The sequence below is a fragment of the Phymastichus coffea genome, unplaced genomic scaffold (assembly GCF_024137745.1).
Source record: "Phymastichus coffea isolate CEN01 unplaced genomic scaffold, Cenicafe_Pcof_1.1 PCOF00103, whole genome shotgun sequence".
Lineage (NCBI taxonomy): Eukaryota > Metazoa > Arthropoda > Insecta > Hymenoptera > Eulophidae > Phymastichus > Phymastichus coffea.
The window spans coordinates 873,815-898,966 of record NW_026706914.1 but is presented as its reverse complement, the minus strand read 5'-3'; the positions used below and the strand labels follow the sequence as shown (position 1 = coordinate 898,966).

General features: G+C 33.3%; 1 protein-coding gene across 2 annotated transcripts; it reads left to right on the top strand.

Annotated features, from left to right (window-relative positions):
• The first annotated feature begins 226 nt into the window (after positions 1-226).
• Positions 227-23,945, top strand: LOC131670158 (protein-L-isoaspartate(D-aspartate) O-methyltransferase-like). Of its 2 annotated transcripts, XM_058945545.1 has the most exons (7): positions 244-365; positions 6,680-6,898; positions 8,744-8,813; positions 8,876-9,015; positions 9,122-9,347; positions 23,514-23,599; positions 23,672-23,945. In XM_058945545.1, the coding sequence occupies exons 3-7, from the start codon at positions 8,759-8,761 to the stop codon at positions 23,852-23,854; spliced, it is 690 nt and encodes a 229-aa protein (XP_058801528.1). In that variant the 5' UTR covers positions 244-365; positions 6,680-6,898; positions 8,744-8,758; the 3' UTR covers positions 23,855-23,945. The 2 variants fall into 2 exon arrangements, with proteins under 2 accessions (XP_058801529.1, XP_058801528.1); XM_058945546.1 differs by lacking the exon at positions 6,680-6,898 and having other exon boundaries at positions 227-365.
• Positions 23,946-25,152: the final 1,207 nt, after the last annotated feature.

Sequence of the window (25,152 nt, the reverse complement as noted above, 5' to 3'; positions counted from 1 at the left end):
TTTTTAATGTTCAATAATAATTATTTACAATAATTATTTACAATAATTATAATTCACACATATACTGTATAGTGAAATTTCATCCACTGTGATTGCCTCTCTGAAATCACTATAACTGATTGTGAGAAGCAGAAGACATGTCCGGACAAAATTGGAGTTTAGTCGACGCTTCAATGAAAACAGACAAACATTCAATAGGGTTGATGCATCTATAGTATGCATTATCCAAATAGCTGCTATGTAGTTTACAGCTGGCAGTCGTAATTAGAACAGCAACCTCGATACTAGTTGACGTTTTCTTTGTTCGTAATGTATTTGTTAACTGTCTAAAGAATTATGTGAATTTTAAACAACGAGTGAACAAGGTACGAATTAATTGATGAAACTCGATTGGTTAATTAACCCTTTCAAAAAAGTACTATAATATTGATGCAACTGATTTGATTTATTTGAACTTCTAAGACTACAATAAAATTAATTAGTCGTGGTTTTCGTTAATTTTTTTAATTTATAAGAAGGTTTCATAAGGTAAACATTAAGCTAAATTCTATTATTGTATCTTTTTAAATTTAATGAAAAATTTATGATGTGTTTTTGACAGAGTGCACATAGATATGCTGCCAAATCAGTCTACAGTTTATTACATTAATTAATATTGAATGCCGTTGGACTTTATTTTGATTTTTTTAAACCATGATTATATAAAAAACTTACGCGCCGTAGAATAAAGTTTGAGCTTTCTTTATGATATTTAGTCAATAAAAACAATACTATTTTTTACTTGACTTTTTGATTTTTCTTTAAAAAACAAAAATAGCAAAATTAGCGCGTTATATGTAAAAAAAGAATTTACTTTTATTTATCTGCGATGAGTACTTTAATACAAATTATAAATTTGAGAAATTTATCCGTAACATTTATTCGTAATATTTTATTATTCGCTTATAATAACTTTTAATATCGATATTACTAAATCACAATCGTCGCATATAAATACTTCTTAAATAAATAAACGTAAAAAATGTTCGGGAACATTATAAAAGTTCATACGTACTACTTTTTTTTGACATTTTATATTTATTGGTATCATGTGAAAATCACTAAAATTAACTCTAGTTAAAATCTATCCATAACAATTTTACAAAGTGACATGAATAATAGAAATTAAAAGCTTTAATTGGATACCTTGTGCGATCAAGATAATGTAACAATGCCGAACATGAATAATTCCTATAATCTTTTGCGGTGGAAGAATTTTTAAAAAGAAAAAGAAAATTGCATCAAAATATTGTACGCTGGTTCAACTATACTCTTCCTAGACTTAACAAGCCTACAAATTAGAAAATTTTTTGACAAAAGGTTGCAAGGTCATCGTATTTTCTTAGTTCTTAAATTCTAAAATTCTGTGATTTATCCTTTTCTAATAATTTTTAAATACCGAACATTCTTTTTACAGAAAAGATCCGAAAACGGATTTTTGAAAAAAATAAAGGTATTATAGACACTCAACAAATTTGTTCTAAAATTTGTATAAAATTTTTTTATTTTCTATGTAAAAAGCCTAAGAACACTAGAATATCACGTATTTCTTATAAAAGTATAATACATACTATATTAATTTTATAATTCAAATATTACGTATGTGCATTGACTTTTTCGCGTGTAGAGAACCAATAAAATTTATATTTACGGATCACAAAATTATGTCAAACAAAAATTACTTAAAACGAAAAATATATATTCATTTATACTATTAACAGATAATATAGATATTCTAAGTAATAACAAACCTACATCAAATTATTCGTAGTAAAAAAATAGCTAGCATAGCAAAAGTCGTAAATGTATCACCTGTTGTTGTAGTTTGTACGTGCCCTGAGTCTTCAGTAATACAAATAAATGTTAATTAACCGTTATTTTACAAATTTTTTACAAACAAAAACAATAATCCGGTATTCACAAACTGCTAGATGCTCGTGCCTGGCTTGTAAGTAAGTTTCCACACGGGATCCCTCTTCCTATCCGACCCCGGGGCCGTCCCCGTCCGAGATTTTATATGCACACGCCATCTATAACTTCGAGCTCAGTGGTAAGTTTTATAATAAATGCAAGATACGCATCTTGATCTATGAACTCGAAATTATAGAGATGGCGTTCGCATACAAAAACTCAGACGAGGACGACCTCACGCCGGGGTCGCGAAGAAAGAGGGACCGCGTGTGGATACTCCTTAACTCGACAAAAGTTATATAACTGTGTGTACACTTGTCGCCATTTTGAATTGCTTGCTTAAATTCAAGTCAAAAAGACTTAATAAAGCAAAGAAATATATAGACATCAATGAATGTAACAAAATGATATAGTAGTCCGTATACCCCCAAAGGCCTTTTTTTACTTAAAAAAGTATAGAATAGCTTTCTATCGATGAAAAATAATTTTGAAGATGGCTCATTGTATTTATCAGTGATTGAGGAAATTGAGAAACAATAAATATCAGAATTAGTTTACACATATATTAAATTTTGAATAATAATTAAGAAATATTGGTGACACGCGTGCGGAAATGTTCAAAAGTCTATAAAAACGATGACTAAAAGTTTATGGATTATGATGTGGAATAATCATAGTAAAAAACATTCCGAAATCTAGGGTAAAGCCTTTCTTATTTTAAAAAAATAATGAATCGTCGACATCCAGCATTGTAATTGATTGATACTTAAAAGGAGCACGAAATTGTTAATTATATGCATTAGGACGGATACACGGCATCCTCATGAGAGACGCTAGTGATCTTTTTCACCTTTATCTCAATTTTGTTACTTTAACTTCCCTGTTTGATCACTTTATTTGTTTAGAATCCAAGAGATAGTCATCGTAAAGCGTATGTATCTAGCTTTATAGCATTGTGTTTTTTCACCACATAAAAACGTCAAAAAAACAATTTCGTTCTTGCACAAAGCGTTTTAATTCTTCTATTTATTGTTGTATTTGTCTTATTTTACTTGATCAAGATCAGCGAGTCCAATTATGACGGTGACGGTTCCAGTTTGTCTGGTTCGAATGAAGATGTTTCAAGCGATGAGCATGATAGAACATCTCAAGCTAGAATTCCGCCTCCTAAACGACCTTGACTTGACCGTCATGACCACAGTTACCATAAAATGCAACAACAGATAGATTATTTATTTAATTTGATTCGTTCAAGTGTCCCTAACCTTCTACTTCAAAATGTATTCCCGAAAGATCACTAGACTTCGTAACCGCAGACCTGCTGATCCTAGAACTCTGAATTTTTGTGTGTTGAAGACTTCGGTCGATGATAAGCGTATTATTGTCGTTATTTTTTTAAAGATTAGAGATTAGATACGCTCCTGCTTTGAAAAGCTTTACCAGTTTCGAGTTTTGTTGATTTATAGATAAATGAGGAGCTTTGTCATTTAGAGAAAATCTGGATGCTCCTACAGATTGTGCTTTGGCAAGTTTATCAAATGCTGTTTTAGAAAACAGAGTATTACTCATATTAGGCCTTCAGAGTATTATTGATAGTTTTTCGGCAAACTCTGCTGATTGAAAAATTCAAACGCTTTTTGAGAGATTGAATTCAACCTTTGGAAATAATTCTCCATTAATGAAAAATTATGTGCAGAATTTGCAGATCATTTGTGGCAAAAGGGCTGAATGTATTGAAGCCAAAAAGGAGCGTTTGATTATAAAGCTTATTCTAATAAGAATTTAAAGATGGCTTTACGCCGATTATATCCAAGTGTAGAGTATCTTTTTGCAAAAGAAAGTTTAATATCACTCATGCAATCTTTGTGGTTTGGCTTTGGATGGAGCTCAAGTTTGGCTAAATACAGAGCAGAAGATTTTAGAAAGAGCAAAGAAAAAAGAAGCAAAGAAGAGCAAAAGAAGAAAGAAAGATTTTAAGAAGTAAAGAGGAAAAATCTCTTATATGGGCCACAGCTTCATTTTAAAGATGTTTTTGACAAAGAAGTCTTCGGGTGAAGACCGTCTAATATTCGATTTGAGAGCTCTAAACTTACACGTTCACGTAAGAAAATTCAGTCTAATTTTTTATTACCAAATTCCAAATTTTCTTCAGGACAAAAATTGGATGGTGAAAATATATTTCAGTCAAGCTTATTTTCATATTCTGATTGCAAAATCTCATCACAAACTCCCTCGACTTATTTATCAAGGCGAATAGCTTCAGATGACGAACTTGTCCTTTGGCTTCTCATCTGCACCTTACATTTTCGCGATGATAATGAACTGGATTGCAGAGATCCTTCGTTCGTGAGGTATAAGACTGATTGTCGACCTAAACGACTTCCTATTGGCCTCTCACAACAGAACCAAGTTGTTGAATCAAGTTCCCATGGTACTGAACTTCTAGTAGTATCTGGGTTGGCAGATCAAGGAGCACAAGTGTGTTCTAGAACCATGTCAGAAGATCGATTTTCTCGGACTCATGTGGAACACATAAGCAAATCTTGTACGCCTGCCAGAAAATAAAATTATTAAAATTTCAGAAGACTTGAAAAAGATACTAAGAGACAAGAGTTGTTCTCTCAAACATTTTCAGAGTTTATTGGACAGTCTGAATTTTGCCAATTTCGCAATACACAAAGGCCGACTTCATTGCCGTTATCTGGAACAATTTTAGAAGAATTTTCAACAAGCCAGACAGCGAGAGAGACTTCTGATTCAATCGCAAGTAATCGCAGAGTTGAATTGGTGGAAGGAAGCTGTTTTTTCGACAATTCATTTACACAAGAGTTCGATCACATACTATATAACAACGGATGCTGTAGATTCAGGTTGGAGAACCCAGTTAAACGACAAACTTCTTTCGGGTTGTTGGACAACAACTCTACGATCATGGCACTCGAATATGAAAGAACTTTATACAGTTCGTGCATCTATAGAAAAACTTGCCAAAGAACTTCAAGATGCACATATTCTTGTTCAGTCGAACAATCGCACTTTTGTCATTTACATCAATAAGGAGGGTGGCACACGTTCGATCTAGCTTCTCGATTTGACTTTTCAAGTTCTACAAATAGTCGACTCTTTAAACATAACTCTGTCAGCAGCATATTTATCGGGTAGGTACAACGGTGTAGACGATTGTCTGTACAGAAAGCGTTTACGACCCGAATTGCATCTTCTAGAAGAAGCGTGACTCAAGATATTCATGAAGAGGGGTACTCCGGAGGTCGACCTGTTTGTTTCACAAAAGTTGGCAGTTGTGAGTCGCTATGTCTCAGTAGACTGAAGAATTCAGCAGGTCTTGGAAGTTTAAGATAGCACGGATCTTTCCACCTTCGAATTTGATTCCAAGAGTACTCACTCAACTGAACAATTGTCAAGGTCGATATTTGATAACTGCACCCAAATGGAACCAGATATTTTGGATATCAAATTTTGTGAACAGAAGCGAAGAACCATCAATGGAGATTCTGGAACTGAACAAGTACTGAATCAATCTGTCAACGGGATAACCAACCAGTCGTGTAGATTAGCTTACTCTGCAAGTGTGGATGGTTGGATGTGGTCTGAATTAACGAAAAATTGGTCTGCTGATGAGATAAGTTTATGAAAACAGAGTTGGCGTAATTTTGAAGCAATTTTATTGTAAACGAAATTGTTAATTTTGATTATTGTGTTTACTCATTGGTAATTTTACTGTTAATAAACAAAATTATTTCTATTTATTATTGATCACATAGCATTGAGTCAAATGGTATTCAGTAGATAATAGACACTTCTTTCATGAGGATGCCGTATACCCGGCCTAAATAAGTGTTTTGCATTATAACAAAACACGTATTATATGCGGAGCCGGTATACGGTATCCTGGTAAATATCTTACTGTACATGAAAGATCTATAAAGCTAGATACATACGCTTTGCGATTACTATCTCTTGGATTCTAAACAAATGAAGTGATTAAAACAAGAAATTAAAGTAAGAAAATTGAGATGAAGAAGAAAAAGATCAATAGTGCCTCTAATAAGGATGCTCTGTACCGGCTCCACATATAATACGCGTTTTGTTATAGTGCAAAACACTTATATTTTCCTATACTTTGAAATAGCTATATATATATATATATATATATATATATATATATATATGCGCAAATGTAACATATAAGTTGTAAATAAACAAACTATATATATATGTGTGTATGTATGTATGTATGTACATATATATATATATATATATATATATATATATATATATATATATATATATACACACACAAGAAAGATATTTATATTTCAATTTATGAATAATTAATCTAGATAATAATCTACAAAAATTGAAATATGCCATTAACAGACATTTAAAAAAAAAGAGGTTACCTTTTCAAATTATACGAAAATAATTAGGACGATTTGCTAATTTGATTACCATTTGTGAAATTAATAGTGTAGTCTTAAAATTTTATTGGAAGAGATAAAAACTGAACGGAATAAAATGAAGGAATTTAATCTTTTTATTTTTTTATATTGCAAAATGATAGGCATGAAGAAAACGGAAACTAATTATCAAAATATTAAATTTGAAGAATGTTTTCGGGTGTTTTCAACGGGACAACAAAAGAACTCACGATGTTGAATTGAATTATTAATGTACTACTACCGTATGTTGAAATGTATTTTTTTTATAGTGGTAAAAAACAGGATAAATCCTCATGGACCATAACGGTTGGAGTGTGACGGCAGTTCACCGAAGCTACCCACCTACACTCTCCCACCCGCCGTGTGACGTGACTCGCTGATTCTCTCAGATCGGGCTGTTTCAAGCGATCTATCAATCGAACGCAAGGAGCCTCCGGGTCATCGAAGACCAGCTGACCGTCCAAATCCCGCTTCCCTTGAACCGGAAGGTAAACTGTCCGGGGAAGAGTAGTAAAGTCCACCTAAACCATTCTCCAGCGGGGAACCGTGTAAGCATTACTTCCCGCTGGAGAACCGCGTCAAGTCCTCTCGTTGTCAACGGGTCCTGTATCGTTTCGTTATGTCCGTCTATTCACATTCATCCATTTGTTCATTCCATTTACTCTCGCATTTTCTCGTCTAACACTCGACTTCCACGCAACCGTCCGCCTTTTTCCCTCGTAGGATAGTCTCGACGTACGTTGCCGTTACCGTCCAGTAGTCTTTGTCTTGCAGCATTTTTGCCACGATGTTGTTGGGCGTGATGCTTCCAAGTGTCGTCTCCAGTCTTTGCCTTTCGACGTTCCAGTGAGAGCATTCAAAAAATGTATGCTCTGCGTCGTCACATTCGTGTCCACAGTATTTACAGTCAGCGCTGTTAACTTTGTCTCTGTCAAACAGATATTTTCTGAAGTACCCGTGGCCGGTAAGGAACTGGGTCAGGAAAAAATTCACTTTCCCAAATTACCTCTCCGTCCACGGCCTCAAGTCGTCGATGAGTCGTCTCGTCCATGCTCCGTTCGTGCTCGTCCTCCATCGTTCGTTCCAGTCCGTCATCCTAGTTTTTTCGTCCTGGGCAGCTTCCGTTCTGGTCACGTCGCTGTTTCGTTCGTACACGCGTTTCCGTTCTCTGGCGAGCAGGTTTATCGGGATAACCCCCACCACCACCAGAACAACCTCAGCCGAGACCGTCCTGTAGGCGCAGGCAATCCTCAGTGCTCCCTGTCTTTGTACGTTTGTCAGTCGTTTGCAGTATTTCTTGACCCCTAACTCGTCGGCCCACAACTCCGCCCCGTAGAGCATGATCGAGTGGGTTGTTGTCATCAGTAGTCGTCTCTTCCATTGTCTCGGTCCAAATGTGTTTGCCATAAGACGACTGAGAGCGGAAGTCCTCTCTGCCGCCTTCCTCGCTGTCTGTTGTATGTGCGGTCAGAAGGTCATCTTCGTATCTAGGGTCACCCCCAAATACTTAACCGCCCCACTGGTCTGCACCGGTACCTCTCTGACTGTCATGGGAATCAGGGTATTAATCCTGCTTCCCGTCAGAAGGATAAGTTCTGTCTTGGCCAGGGCAAGGCTAAGTCCGCGTCCAGTCATCCATCTATTGATTCGTAACATCGCGCGGTTCAGTAGCATTTGCGCCAGCTCCGGGGTACGGGTTATTATCACCACAGCCATATCATCGGCGTAGGAAACCAGCTCCACCCCCGGTGGCATCGGTAGTCTTAGTAGTGCGTCGTACAGTATGTTCCAGTAGTCGGGTCCAAGGATTGAACCTTGGGCGACTCCTGCTGTGATTCGTCTGGTCACTGTTCCGTCGGTCGTCTTGTATCGAATCCATCTGTCGTATAGGTACTCCCTCTCCACCCGCATCAGGTATTCAGGAACCCTGAAAGTTTGTAAGGCCTCCAGAATATCCCCCCACCGAGCGGAGTTAAAGGCATTTCTGACGTTAAGAGTCGCGAGAAGTATGTTGAAATGTATTACTACCGTTGAAAACTCTGTCATTGAGTAAAGTCACGATTATATCACACAAATAGTTAAATAAATAACAGATAAACAATGAAAGAGCACGCGAAGCACTAAATCACGCTAGTATAGAAAACAGGAGGTGGTTCATATTACTAGTAGGGTCAATATTGTCCTCTTCCTTGTCAGAAAATAAAGAATCAGAACGGCCTCTTTACCGTTTGTTAATATAGCATACATTTTGTCTTATTTATTCCATAATATTTCTAATATTATCTAAAAAAAAAAAATAACTGTTATAAAATATAAAATACTTTTATTTGCAGATACTTCACATAAGAATGGCTTGGCACTGTTCGGGAAGTACAAATGAAGAAATGGTTTCGAAGTTAAAAGGTAAGTAATTTATATAAGAATTAAAAAGTGTTGTTTGAGAATTATACTTAAGTAAATTTTAGAGGCCAAAATAATTGGGACAGAAAAAGCAGAGGCTGCAATGTTGGCAGTTGATAGAGCAAAATATTGCCATGCAGCAGATCCTTATCAAGATCGTCCTAGGCAAATTGGGTTTAACGTTACTATTAGTGCTCCACATATGGTTAGAAAGTTTTTATCTATTTCATCCGTTTTTTTTGTTAATTAAGATTCGTAGACACCAAAGCAAAACTTTTTGCTCTTAGTTTTGATAAAGTATTTCGTTTCAGCATGCATATGCATTAACATTTTTGACTGACCAATTGTTTGATGGTGCAAAAGCTTTAGATGTCGGTTCAGGTTCTGGATATCTAACTGCATGTATGGCTCACATGGTTGGACCTCGTGGGCGTGTACTCGGCATCGAGCATATACCAGAACTTGTCAAAATATCAATAAAAAATGTGATAGAAGATAATCCTCATTTTATCGAAGATGGTCGTTTGAAGTTTTTAGGTAAATATGGCACGATCCCAAACGATGTTCCAATCCGTTTCGATCGAAAACGCCATTCGCGATATACCAGTCTTTGTCATTTTGTAACTCGTTCTATAGATATCAAAAAAAAAAATTGAGAGGGGCATATTTTAAAAACTTGAAATACGCCCTTCCTGATGGTGAACTTAAAATTGATCACAATTATTAATATTTATGAAAAAATGGCGTTTGAACGAAAATAAGCATGAATTTTCCCGTCTTTTTTTTTTTTAAATCTAGTTTTCAAAGCCTTTCACGTTGGGAATTTACATGGCACCTTTTTAACCGGTGAAATAAATGGTTGAACTTCAATGGTTGAATTCATGGTTCTAAGATCGACTTTTCACCTTAGAATTTTCAAAATAGCACCAAAACCGCAAAAATTTTTTTTTTAATTCATAATTTTTTTTTCGAAAACTATGAACTTATGGAAAAAATGCTAAGAAAAAAAAAATACTTAAAATAAATTCAAGAATAGGCGAATTTTTTCGATGAGTTTTGAAAAAATTTTTTTTTTTTTTTTAAATAGCAACTTTTTGCAAAATAAAAAAATTGCTCAAAATGCTTTCAAAAAAAAATTCTCATATATTCTTTGGCTAATTCTAAAAATATTTTATTCTTGTCAATTTTCTTCTCAAATTTATTGTTTACAATAAAAAAGTTTTCAAGTTTTAAAGTTGTATCATGGAAATGCATCTATCGTCTGTCTGCCGTAATCAAGCAGTGCGTTTAAAAAAAATTGATAAGAATAAAATGTTTCTAGAATTAACCAAAGAATACATGACAAGTTTTCGGACGTATTTTGAGCAATTCTTTTATTTTGCAAAAAGTTGCCATTTGCTAAAACAAAAAAATTTCTCAAAACTCGTTGAAAAAATTCAGGTGTATTCTTGGATTTATTTTAAGTATTTTTCTTCTCTTGGCAATTTTTCCATAAGTTCATAGTTTTCGAGAAAAAAAATCATGAATTATTTAATAAAATTTTGCGGTTTGGGTGCCATTTTGAAAATTCTAATTTGTTCAAACGCCATTTTTTCATAAATATTAATAATTTTGATCAATTTTAAGTTCACCATCAGAAAGGGCTTAATTCAAGTTTTGAAAATAGGCCCTTCTCAATTTTTTTTGACATCTATATAGAACGAATTACGAGATGCCAAAGACTGGTATATCGCGTGTGGTGTTTTCGGCCGAAACGGGTTAAAATATGTCATTAGCTATCAAGAAATGAAAACATCTTTAAATGTATGCAATTTCGTACATGTTACTTGGTATTGTACTGTTTATGTAAAGTTTATTACTACTGGTCAAAGACTGCTTAATTTCTTTTAATCTTCGTAATGAAATGAATGATTGTAGAAATTTTATTATACTAAAGCGGTTGTATTGATTCTTACATTGATTACATCACTAATTATGTTTGTTACAATTTTAATATTTTCGTCAGGTTTGATTTAGAATAGCGTGTAGAATGGATACCCTATTGTTTTGTATTTAGGTTACCACTGCATATCTGAATTTTTTTTCTCGATGGATTTTGCGCATACCATTCAAAATTTTTGTAGGTTTCTGCAAGAACTCGAAAAGCTTGAGCTGCTCGACCTTGTAAATTTTCGAGACTTTTAAGTTTTTCTAGAATTTCTTGAAATGATAACGCATTATAAGTAGCTTTGTGGGTTTAACATCAATTTTTTTTTGACTTTCCCCTTTGAAATCAAGACAAGCCGAGCTTTTGCATAAGCCTACTTCTTTCTGACAAGGGAACCACCCCAACCCGACCTCACCGATTTGAATGATTTTGGGATATGTTGTAGTACTTGAAAAAAATTAGATACGTGTTTTTTTTATCGGCCCATAAGGGCTCTTAAGGGGTGAAATCCACCCTGAAAATCAACCCCTAAAATCAGTTTTTTTAATATTTCTCAGCATCAAATAAATATTTTTCAGTAAACTCAACGTTAAAAAATTTCTTATAAAAAGGCGCTTTTAAGGACATAACATTTTTACCGAAGGGTTGCAACCCCCTTTTTAATAGGGATAAATACACTATTTTTGTACTGTTTTACGACATGTAATATAGTAAATCAGCTCGAGTGATTTAAAAATCGCACTGGTAATGAGAAAATACCAAAATTAAATTGACGTGTTTCCGGATTTAAAATAAAAATATGTTTAAGGGGTGTTTCATCCCCTAGAAACCACCCCCGTCAAACTATCAGCAGGTTAATCCACCTAACCCTGGGATAAACAAGTTTAGTCGTTTGTTATTTCTTGAAATAATTTAATCCTATGCATGAGCGAGCTACCTCAACTAACCAACCTGCCTCTAACCCACCAAACCCCCATAAACCACCCTTACCGAACCACATGCAGGCTAACCCACCTAATCCTGGGAAAAGCAACTTTAGTCGTTTGTTATTTCTTGAAATAATTTAATTTTACACCATAAGCGAGTTATCCCAGCTGAATCACATACCTCTTATCCACCTACCCCTAACCTGCCTAACCCCCACCCTTATAAACCACCCTTACCGAACCACGTGCGGGCTAACCTGATATAAATAGCGAAAAATAAATGTATTTCTTGAATAACATTCATGTTGCATAACAATATGTCCCAAGTATTACAAATTTTATGTAATAATTACTATTTTCTTTTCATTATAAATACAAAAAAGATAAAAATAATTAATAACGGCTTGTAAATGTAAAATTTAAGACTAAAATAAATTATAAATAATTATTAACTATTTTGTTTTTTCGAAATTAATAATAACAGTTATAGTATCAGTTTTTTTTTAAATATTATTTGTATTGTATTACATATAGCTGTGTATAAAAGAGTAATAATAATAGTTATTATTTTTTAAACGTAAAGTTAATTCGTAATAAAGAAAAATAACAAGTAATAACAGTTAAAAATTATTAATTTCAAAAGTGGAAGTTTAATATAGTTATTATTTCTTTTTTAATCATTTACAATTTGTCAATGAGAAAAGAAATTATAACAAATAATTGATTATATTAATAGTTATAAATAGTTATTATAGTCTCAATTCCTATACTTCTAAACTATTTACTTTTTCAATTTTCACTTGTGGTTTAGTTTACTTTTTGTTGGTACTTTACGAGGGTCGTTTGAAAAGTCCGTGCAAAGTCAGAGAGATGGCGCTACTAGTTCGTACCAAGGTTATTTTCAGTTAGTGGCATATCTTGGAAGAGCACACACCAAGTTTCATCCAGATCGGCCAATTACTTTGCGTTTTACATTCGTTTCAATCAAAGAAATCGAGTGGTTGTAAAAAAATGAACGAAATAGAATTTCGTTTATTGATTAAACATTACTTTTTCAAAGGCAAAACGCCTCAGGAGATTAAACAGAAGCTTGATAAACATTATGGTGATTGTGCACCTTCGATTAGAATGATTTAAAAGTGGTTTCAAAATTTTCGGAGTGGCCCGAATGAGCACAAAAGACGCTGAACGTTCTGGACGCCCAGTTGAGGTTACTTCAGAAATCATTGATGAAATCCATGATATGGTGATGGCTGACAGAAGAGTGAAGGTGCGTGAGATTGCTAGTACTGTAGGCATCTCGAGCGAACGGATACATAATATTTTGCACCAACATTTGAACATGAAAAATCTATCCGCTAGATGGGTGCTGCGATTGCTCACGATTGACCAAAAACGAGATCGTGTGAAGTGTTGCAAGAATGGTTTGCAGCTGTTCCAGCAAAATCAGCAAGACTTTAACCTTTTAAGGACGGGACTGGTCGATATATCGACCACCAATTTTGTCAGGCACTCCACGTGACATATTCTTTCATTTTATGCACAAATATTGTCCAAAAAAAAGTCAAATTTTAACGTAAAAATCCCCGTCCTTAAAAGGTTAAGCGTCGTTTCATCACTGTAGATGAAACATGGATATATCACTACACTCCTGAGACCAAAGAATAGTCTAAACAATAGGTTACCAAGGGGGAATCTGCTCCGAAAAAGACGAAGACAATTCCTTCGGCCGGGAAGGTTATGGCGATTGTCTTTTGGGATTCTCAAGGAATAATCTTCATCGACTATCTGGAAAAGGGTAAAACCATTACAGGCGAATATTATTCATCGTTATTGGATCGTTTGAAAACCGAGTTGCTAGAGAAACGTCCACGATTGGCCCACAAAAAAGTCCTCTTCCACTACGACAATGCGCCAGCTCACGCCTCAGCAGTTGTGGCCGCAAATCTGTTGGAGATAGGGTTCCAACTCGTTTCACATCCCCCCTATTCTCCAGACTTAGCTCCGTCGGACTACTATTTGTTCCCTAATATGAAAAAATGGCTAGCGAGGAAAAGATTTTATTCAAACGAGGAGGTGATTGCAGAAACGAACGTCTATTTTACAGACTTGGACAAATCCTATTATTTGGAAGGGATTAACAAACTAGAGCAGCGGTGGATGAAGTGTATAAGCCTAAAAGGAGACTATGTTGAAAAATAAAAAAGATTTATAAAAAAAAATCAAGCAGCTCTTATTTTTCCACGGACTTTTCAATCGACTATCGTACTTTGCTGTACACTTTATCTTATTTACAATTTTGTCTTATCAATGGCTCGAAGAAGATGAGTTATATCAAATCTACGCCCCTTACGATAATAAGACATCCGATACATATTTCATTATTCATAGTAGTTGAAGAAAAGTCAAATATTTAAAAAGTTAAAGTTTTTTTATAGTGCTGGATTTATAAATAAACTTATTTCTATATTTACATACAAATTTTCCGAACACGAAAATATAGTACATAACAAGAAGAAAAGTTTTTGTCTACTACGTAAGTATTTATGTCACTTATCATATATAATTTTATTCAAATATTTTGATTTGTAAACGTGTGAAATATAACTGTTAAAAACGTATGATCGAATTCTATCTATAGACTAGGTTTTCTTTTGTCTTTTGTAAAATTATTCAACTGCAAAAAAGAGTATTTATATCTTGATTTTGTTTTAGATTAAAACATGAAGATTAACCCTTTGAACGTAGTCAATTTATTATTAGCATATTTTCAAAGTTTACAAATACCAGATAGCGAGATTAATTTCAGAGAAATTAAATTGTCAGAAAAGTTGAAAGAAATATTAATAGATGCCGTGTATGAGTTTAATGATATTGATATAATTGTTGAAGAGACGTTAGATTTTCATGAAGATTACAAAGATACTGATGCTAAAATAATCGAAGATGAAGTTCAACATCACTTTCCTGATCCTGATTTTGCACCAACAAATCAGTGCACAAATGATGATGAAGAAATCACATTTGATTATAAACAAAGAGCCGTAGAATTTTGGACGAGCGGAAAAAACAAAAACTTAAAATTGGATACTGTACAACATAGATTCAAAAAAGTTTCATCTATAAGTCAACTTAAACGTTGGGCGAAAATAATTAATAAAAATGGAACTTACCGAGAAAATTGCGCAAATTTGCCAATATACGTTTGATAATTTAAAAGCCGCTATTGCAGCTGGTACGATAGTGCATGATCGAGATATACAGAAATGGGCATTGCAAGTTCAAAAAATTGTTCGCCATGAAGATATAAGAATTAAGGCTTCTCAAAATTGGTTACTAAAATTTAAAAAAGCTCATAGAATAGTATCTAGAAAAATAAATAAATTTATCACCAAAAAAACATTAGAAAGTAAAGAAGAACTACAAATTAATGCTGATGCTTTTGTAGCTGATGTTAAATCATGTATACCAAAAATCGGCATTGCAAACTTTTATAATTCAGATCAGAGTGGTTTCCAATTAGAAATGCACTCGGGAAGAACATTAGCAGTTGAAGGAGAAATGCAGGTGCAATGTCTGGTACAGTCGGTTTCATCGACAACGCACAGTTATACAATTCAGCCAACTATATCAGCAACCGGGAAACTTTTATCACCACTTTTTATAGTATTAAAAGAAAAAAGTGGTCAATTCGGTCCCATAGTGGAATTTTCATTATTTAGACCAGAAAATGTGCATGTGGAAGCATCTAAATCTGGAAAATTAACGACACGTTAGTATATTTTTGTTTATTATAATGCAATGACATAAAAAAATAGTGACATTTTTTTATTTTAGATCATTTTAAAATTTGGTTGAAAGAAGTTTTTTACCCAAATGTTGGACCTCAATCTGTACTTTTACTCGACTCTTGGAGTGGACAGTTCGATAAAGCTGTAAGGGAAACGATGCCAAGAAACAAAATTGTTAATATAAAAAAAATTCCCACAGGAACGACAGGGAACATCCAACCACTCGATGTTTATGGATTTCGTATCTGGAAAAACTTCGTTCGACGTTTATCAGATCAAGTAATTTTGATGGACTATGAAATGAATCTACATTTAAGAAATAAAATCATAAAAATGCAGTCTCTTGTCCATACCCAGCTTTCTTCACCAAGATATACAAATATTCTTAAATACGCTTGGTATAAAAGCGGCTACATTGCTGAAAACCAGCTAAAACAGATAACCCTATTGATTTTAGTTTTGGAGATTCTTGCAATATACATTGCGAAGTAGAAGCATGTAAAAATGTTGCTATAATACGGTGTGGTTGGTGTAAAAGATCATTATGTTGTGACGGGCGAATCGACCGTTGAGTTCGCTCGCCCTGTTCGTCTCTCTCTCTCTTCCGCGTACCTCTCCCTGAGCCGCAGCCCCATCGGTCTCGGTTGATAAAACTGAGTATCGACGCACGATGTGGCTTTGTTGCAGGTTTGATTCCTGATCGGCGGAGATACCTGGCGTTGGAGGGATGGAGCGAGAACGGAGAGCAGAGGAGGAGAGGGAGAAATAGTGTCGCCGGCATGAGTCGCACATGTGTGCGTAGCCGGAGGCGCTCGTCCGATTGGGTACCTCTAGGGAGGGACGCGTAAGATGTCGCGGAAAGCCCGAGATCGCGGCAGTAGTATGGCTTTGACCAGTAACCATTTCGAGCTAGTTAAGCCTCGCGACGAAAAAGTGCGTGACCAGTTAATTGCCACCGAGTGAACAGTATCGAAGAGGAAGACCAGCTGCACCTACATAGATATCCACCTTTTGAGGACTACGTAGTTGGCCTAGCGGACGTGGACTTCCACAGCAGCGCTTCCTCCTAAGGTCAGGTACCCTTTTTCGTTTCTCGGTGTGCGCCTCGATTTCTCTCTCTCTAAGCATCATATCGGCCGGACGCGGACGAGTGGTGCGTGCGTGAATTCGCGGGAACTCGCGGGAAAGTTGTAAGGCGATGTTCTGGTTCCTGTGCGTTAATCCGCACGGAACGGACTAGCCCGGACTTGGCCGACGCACACGTCGAACGCCGCATTTAAAAACAAAGTGTTGTAATAAAATGTAAATAAATATTCGAAAGGGTGAATTTCTTTGTACAACCTGTCTCTCTCGTAACTAAGTAAATCGCGATTATTGACACTATCGGACGACATAAGCCCTCGTTAATTTTCCGCGACGAAGCGAATACGCCTTCCGAGCCTTCCCCCTTAAAATAATTTGTGACGCGACGTTGTTCGGGCTTATTTTCAATGCGGAATTTAAAATTATTAACGTAGGTGTTACAATGTTTCAAACACTTTTTCGATGATTATCATTTCTGTAAGGAATTCGTTGAATGATACATTTTAATTTACCAATAAATAAAAAAAAGAAAAAGATGAAAATTATTATGAAAAATCAAAATATATGTAGTATCGCGTACGATGGCTCTTACGTAAATATATTTATGTATCTACATACGAATATAAATATATATGTATAGATCTATAAATGATAATTAGACCTAGTGTTATTCTCGTGTTTATTTTTAAGAGATATTTCTCGCCATTTTGGTACTATTAAAATAAAATGTATTAAACATATTTTTATTTATCATAAATTATGTTTGAGCTACAGATATATTTTATCAAAAAAAAAATGGGATACCCCACGTACGGTGTAGAAATCAATTATTTTAAGAAAAAGCAACTGATAAACTCAATTTAGGTCCTAAAGTTAGGTCTATTAGCCTACATTTGATTGGGTAAGGGGGAGGGGGGGTATATGGGGGTGTGGTGGGTTAGAAGCAGGTTGGTTAGTTGAGGTAGCTCGCTCAGGCGTAGGATTAAATTCTTTCAGGAAATAACAAACGACTTAACTCGTGTTTCCCAGGATTAGGAGGTTTAGCCTGCTTGTATTTCAGTAAGGGTGGTTTATAAGGGTGGGGGTTAGATAGGTTAGGGGTAGGTGGATAAGAGGTATGTGATTCAGCTGGGGTAACACGCTTATGGTGTAAAATTCAATTATTTCGAGAAATAACAAACGACTAAAGTTGCTTTTCCCAGGATTAGGTAGGTTAACCTGCATGTGGTTCGGTAAGGGTGGTTTATGGGGGTTTGGTGGGTTAGAGGCAGGTTGGTTAGTTAAGGTAGCTCGCTCATGCATAGGATTAAATTATTTCAAGAAATAACAAACGACTAAACTTATTTATCCCAGGGTTAGGTGGATTAACCTGCTGATAGTTTGACAAGGGTAGTTTCTAGGGGGTAAAACCCCCCTTGAATATATAATTTTTTTAAATCCGGAAACACGTCAATTTAATTTTGGTATTTTCTCATTATCAGTGCGATTTTTAAATTACTTGAGCTGATTTACTATATTACATGTCGTAAAACAGTACAAAAAATAGTGTATTTACCCCTATTAAAAAGAGGGTTGCAACCCTTCGATATAAATGTTATGTCCTTAAAAGCGCCTTTTTATAAGAAATTTTTTAACGTCGAGTTTACTGAAAAATATTCATTTGATGCTGAGAAATATTGAAAAACTGATTTTAGGGGTTGATTTTTAGGGTGGATTTCACCCCTTAAAAGCCCTTATGGGCCGATAAAAAAAAACACGTATCTAATTTTTTTTCAAGTACTACAACATATCCTAAAATCATTCAAATCGGTGAGGTCGGGTCGGGGAGGTTCCCTTGTGAGATTCTTTTCATATATGGAGAAATTCTTGGAACCTTTAACTTTTTTGTGACTAGACATTTTATCTCGGAAAAAATGTTTTTAAGTGTTTAATATAATATAAAATATGTAGCCTTAGAGTTTCGGTGTTATATTAGTTAATTTAATGACATTTTATTGTCTAAAAATTATATGCTGTTTCTCAAAAATTAAAAAAAAAATAAATTTATTGAGAAATCGTATTATTTTAAGCAATTCTTTGATTTTTTTTTCGACTAATTTTTTGAAGCCATCATGAATCGATTTGAACCTTTCAGGAAATATTCCTCTAATTATGACTTTTGAAGGTGCTACACTCGTATTAGTGTATCGTTTAACTCCTTATCGTTATTAACACTTCAATGAGCTATACTTCGTTTTGAATTATTAATTTTTTTTATATTTTCATGTATAACTTTTTGAAATATTTAAAATTTATAATTTCAATTTTACAAGAACATAGATTTCTGTCAAACAAAAAACAATTGTGCTTTTAAAATTTATGTGCCATGACAAATCATGAAGCTAGAAGGTATTTTTAAATTTATATATTTTAGATATTTATATATTTTTAAATATACCTGCTTAACTTTTTTTTAAATTATATTATTTTTATAGGCACACCTCTAATTTTGAATCTTAAAAGTCAAAACATCCTGTAATTTATGTATGCTCATTATAAAAGTCTACAACCAAATTCTTTACAGAAGATTTTGAGTTCTACGAAAATTGTAAAGCCTTGTTGGTTGAAGAAATTTTTGAATATTAAAAACCATATTGGAAAAATTATTGAATTATGACATGATTTGAATATGATTAATATAAACGAACTTTATATTAATCATATTCTTGAACTTTTATTGTAAATAAATCAGCAAAAAAGAAATTCAATTAAAAAAATGTTGAAAAGTCGAACATCTATGGTATTGTCGTACAAATTGGTGCGTACTACTGATTTAAGAACTTCATTTTTGTTTATATATTTGATCGCTTGAAGTAATTGGATGCTAACTAACATTTTAATTGTTGTAATTTTATAATCAGGTAACAAGTATCAAACTACCAACTATTTATATATTTACTATCACTATATAAACAAGAGAAATTATTTTTTTTCAGTTGAATAGTAAATTTAAAAATTTTTCTGTGGTAATACAGTAAAGACTTCATACAAATGAGTAACGTGAGTAATTTTTTATTGTTAGTGGTCTAGTATCATGTTGAAGTAGAAAAATTAATTTCACTTTGAAAGAAATTAAAGGTTCCGTGGATTTTCCTTTATTTCGGTATTTTTCTTAGTTGACTTTACATAAATTTATATAAGTCGTTACCAGAAAAACTGTTTACTGTAGTTAAAACTTCTGAAGCAAAGACAAAGTTTAGAATTATTGTATGAATAGTACTGCGTTACCTTTGATTAAATTTCTTAACTTTAAGTTACACAAAAGATATAGTTATATTTAATTAGCAAATAACTGAAGACCAAAATAAGCGCTTTATTTTTAACTGAAGTATCAATTAGTCGTTTTTATCTTTTAATCTCAAAGCCCACCGACTTCAAACTCATAAACGTTAATTTTAAGCAGCCAACAGTTCAGAATCGTAATTTCACGTATTCCAAGATCATGAATCTTACTCCTTTGCTGTTATGAAAATATTTGTTTTTTCAACCACCTATATTTATAATTTGTCTATAAAACCACAATTAGTAAATTTTATAAGAATATAATTGTTGATAAAATTATACATGAAGGTACTGCTCCAGTGATTCGTACCATATCGTACATGTTTGCATTATATTTATAAATAAAATTATTACAATACTAATATTAGAGTTGTTACAGAAGGTGTTTTATATTTTTAAAATCTTAAAATAGTTGATGTTGTATATGAAACAAAGTCTTCATTAAACGATTTGGATGATCAGATATTCTGTTTGTATACTCTCTGCTTGTACCTTCTATTTCTTCTTTTACAGTTGTCATGATGTCTTTCCTAATTTTCTCATTTGTAACGAATCACGCTGTACGTATTTATAGTGGATCTTAGGGCTTTATTTTGAAATCTTTCAATAACATCTACGTTTGATTTTATTGCCGTGCTTCATAATTGGATTCCATAAGTCTATATTGGTTTAATTATGCACTTATATATTAATATATTTATTATTATTTGAAAGTTTCTATTTGCCTAATAACGAAAAAATATTCGTAATTATATGTTACGTTTTTCGCTTGGACCAAATATAATCTCGCCATATTAATCTGTGATCTAATTGTAAGTACCTTTCTAGGTATTTAGCTTTGTTTCTTTGCGGTATTGGTTAATTTTTATGTGAACTGGAATCTTCTATTTTTCTAACCGTAGTTGTGCAATTTTCAGATATTTCTCCATATTTGCAGAGACTCTTGTATTACATTAGGATGTGAGGTTAATGTTGCTGTATCATCTGCGACATTATAAGTGGCGATACTTATATCTTCCGTGGTTGAGAAATTACAGGTGTAAATACAGGTGTATATTATATACAAATATGATAAAAAACTGAGAACATTACCTTGGGGGATACCGGCTTCTATTAGACATAATTTAGTATGATTTCATTATTTACTTTTACTTTAAAAGTCCTACAGCTTAAATATAAAACTAAGAGTAAATAAAGATTTTTAGGTAAGATTTTATTGAACTTGAATTATAGGCTTTTATGCTAAATTTGTTGATGGTTTGAGTTCCATCAAGAAATACTGCAGTACAACATTTATTTTATCAAAGGTTTATCTAGTTTTATCGGTCACTCTATTGATTTGTTCTATTGACGAATATTTATTATCAAATCCAAATTGGTGCTTAGGTATAATATTTTGTTCTATTGATATTTTATTTAATCTTTTAAAATATTATTTTTATTGTACTTTTAACATTTTTTTCCTGTTTTTGCAATTAATATTGTTGTTGCTATTTTCTATTGAGTGGAAAATATGTTAATCAGATTATTACATTAATTATAATTTTCCATTTATGTTATCGTGTTAGGAGTTCTTTTCGTTTTTTTAGATTTGCTATTAAATGGTTTATTTCTTTTACTGTCAAGTTATTGTCTATATACTTATTTCAGTTAGCTGTTCATGTATCAGTAAGCAAGGTTAATTCTTCTTTTTTTGTTGTACTATTTAATGAGGCTTAAATACGTTTTTTAAGTGCTTAGCAAAAGTTTTTTCCATGCCTATTTTTACCCGTATCATTTCGATTTTTAGTATGAGAGGAACAAACCGTTGGAATTAAAGCGATTTATGTTTTGTTTTTTAGAGTGAATGGCCTCAGCGGCGGTTAAATTAAAAAAAAAAATTTTATTCTTGATTTTTTTTCGTGGAGAATTGTTTTTAATTCTTGAATTGATCGATTGTAATTTGTTTTATCAAATTTTGATTTATTATGTTGCCATATTTTTCTTAATTGTCTATTTCATTTTAATTTTTCTAAAACTTTTTTTGACAGAGGTTGTATTACTGATCGCTTTATAAACATTTTTATGTAAATTTACTATTGCGGTATCCATGTTTAAACTTGTTTTGAAGGTATTTCATATGTTAAGTTATCGTTTTATATTTTTCTGTATGTATCTCAGTTTATTTCGTTATTATCGGGAAAACTACTTTTTCTATTAATTTTTATTTTTGAAAAATAAAGTTTAATTATTAAGGAATGGTCTTAAGTTAACTGTGGATATGATTTAACTATTAGTCTTAAGGATATAATTTAGGATATAGTTTAGGATATAGTTTATATAAGGATATAGTTTAGGATATAATTTTTTGACAATTGCAAAGTCATTGAATTCAGGTAATTTTGAATTGGGAGAACAATATAGGTAGGTTTACCTGTAGATATTGGAATTAGATTTTCTATTTGCATTACTGAATATGAGAATAGATTAGATTCTTTTGGATTTGAAGTTATTGACCTTGAGCCCCAACATGGATGTTTCTCATTATAGTCACGTTCTGTAAGATATTGATGCGCTAAGCTGTCAAAGTAGTTTTTTTATTGTTCTTTTATTATATAGTATCTCAAAGGACAGCATATGTTCGATAGCATAAATATACCTTTTTTATAGATTGTAGATAATTATATTTGTGAGGTACATGGTATCTAATGGTATTTTGAATAATAATTGTTGTTCTACCCTGTTCTTTCTTGTCAGGGTGATTTGTATCATACATAGAATATGCGGTGTATTTAAAAGATTTTTATGTGCATAAGTAGGTTTAGGATATCAATATTATATCAATATTATTGTTTATTGGAAATTTTGTTAGTTCATAACTTCTTTGGATTAATTCGTTTGCGTTTCGTACAACTGTTTTAGTTTCTCCGTTTATTTAATATTATTTATTAACGTTGTAATCAGATAAGCGTGGTATTTATTGTGTTCATTAGTAGCATTACGAGTATCATATTTTCCAGCTGACTATGAGTATGTTTGTTTGAGTTCTTCTTGTATTATGTAAATATTATTGTTTACTGCCTGCGCATATGGAAAGTATGGCCTCATATGCATCCATCAATCAATATAAATAAAATAAATACAGAAATTGAATCATATAATTGTATTATTAAAATTATATTTGAAATATTAATTACTGGTATTAGAATCACGAACGTCAAGCTCAGAATATCAAAACAATCCCTTCGGTTATTCTTTAAAGGATTATAAAAATTTAAAAAATAGTAATAGAAAAAAATTTGAAATCACAAGACTACAGAATCAAATCATTAATTTTGAACCGCCGCGCAAAAAAGGAGATATCCCCAATCTACTCGTTGCTTAGATTTTGGTTACACTAAAAACTACTGCTATAGAAGTCTTTCGCGCGTTAATGTGTCGAAAATCTCACCTCCGAATGCCCTATACAGATAAAAATAAAAGAAGTAAAGTATGCAAACTACAATGGAAATTATGTAGCAAACTATATTAAGGACGCAGTGCGAGAAAACTACTGTAACAAAAATTATTTCCATCGCTAACAATAAGATAAAAACAGATATCGCGGGAAATTGAAATTAACAAAAATGAAAAGATAAGACGAAGATTAACAAGTGGTTGTTATAAATGAATTTAGAGGGAGATGGCAGATTGGGAGTAGCTGATGATGGGCCTTACAATGCTATTCATGTTGGTGCAGCTGCAAATTCACTACCTCAGGAGGTAAAGTAACAAATTTAACTTTTGAGCCTTTCTATTTTGAGCCATCACATTAGAAAGTTTTTATGATTGCAGCTTGTCGAACAATTAGCACCTGGAGGTAGACTGATATGCCCTGTGGTTGCAATTGAGGGATTTAATAGGCTCCAAAATTTACTTCAAATTGACAAAGATGCAGATGGTTCGATAAAAAGAAAAAAATTGATGGATGTATCCTATGTTCTTTTAACTGATGCTAACACTCAACTAAATAATTAAAAATTTTTACTGTTTGTCTAATTGAAGTTCAACGAGATAATCTAATAAACTGTTAAATAAAAATTCATAACATTTTTAGCTTTATTGTGAAAATTACGAATAAATAAAATATTATATTTTATATAAGTCCTATGTTCAATATGTATTACTTTTTATATTTCATCCGATTTCAATTAAGGTAAGGTGAGAATAGTAGTTTGAAATTATTAAACTAATAGAACTGTTCAAGATGATGACGAGGAGAGTGAAAAAAAAAATGTATTTGGCGAACGAATATTACAAGAAAACTTTGTATGAGTGATTGTTTCGAGAGCGACCAGTTTAAGTGAGAGTTGCCTCATGACTGACTGTCCCTGTGTTTGCTGCTCGAGCGGCCCATACAACACCCTTGGTGTTTTCGCTCCCCACCGCCGCCGCAGTCGTGGGCCTTCGGCGCACACTGTCTTCCACGCTTTTTCCGCTGGTTTGCCACCTTCGTTCTCTCGCTAACCCCTCGCTCGCCAACCTATCGGCCTAGTGTAAACCTTGTACTTGCCCTTGCCGAGAGTGCATTCAATCCATACACGGTTCATGCATGTCCATTCAAATATGGACTGTGCTTGGGAATGGACATGCATCAGCAATGCATGTTCTGAATTAAAACGACTGAGCTTGATTGATCAAGCATAATTTAGGCATAGTTTGTGATCAAATAATACATATTGATTATTCATTTTTAAAATATTTAAAAAAATATACTTGACATAATTAACGTGTAATAAGTGTAATAAGGAAACAAAACAAACTTTCCGATATAACAAAATTAAACTAAATTATTAATGAAGGTACCGAGTTGTCTGCTCGCATTGCTGTTTCTGGCTCATGGTTCTGCGAATATTCGCACGATTTTTCGGAGCCCAGTTCAATTTGATTGGATGTTTCTTTACGAAAACTGAAAAAAAGAAAAAAATATATACACACACACACATACATACACACACACACACACGCACGCATAATATGTAACGACGGCTCAAAAATGAAAAAAAGAGGAAGAAAAACAGGCCACACGTTTAGCTCGTAAATTGAGATTAGAAATCGCGTGCAGCTGAGAAAGGAAAAATGTCGTGAACGATAGCTTTCGTCTCTTGCATCTGGCAATTTTCGGATGCTTAGAAGTGGAGCCTGTATAAAAAAAAGAGACAGTTTACGACCGTGCCATCCGGAATAGCCGGATTGCGAACATCTCGGAAAATTACTGGATAACAGGAAAATAGAGAGCTGCAGTGCACATGTGCATCCTATATAATATAATTATT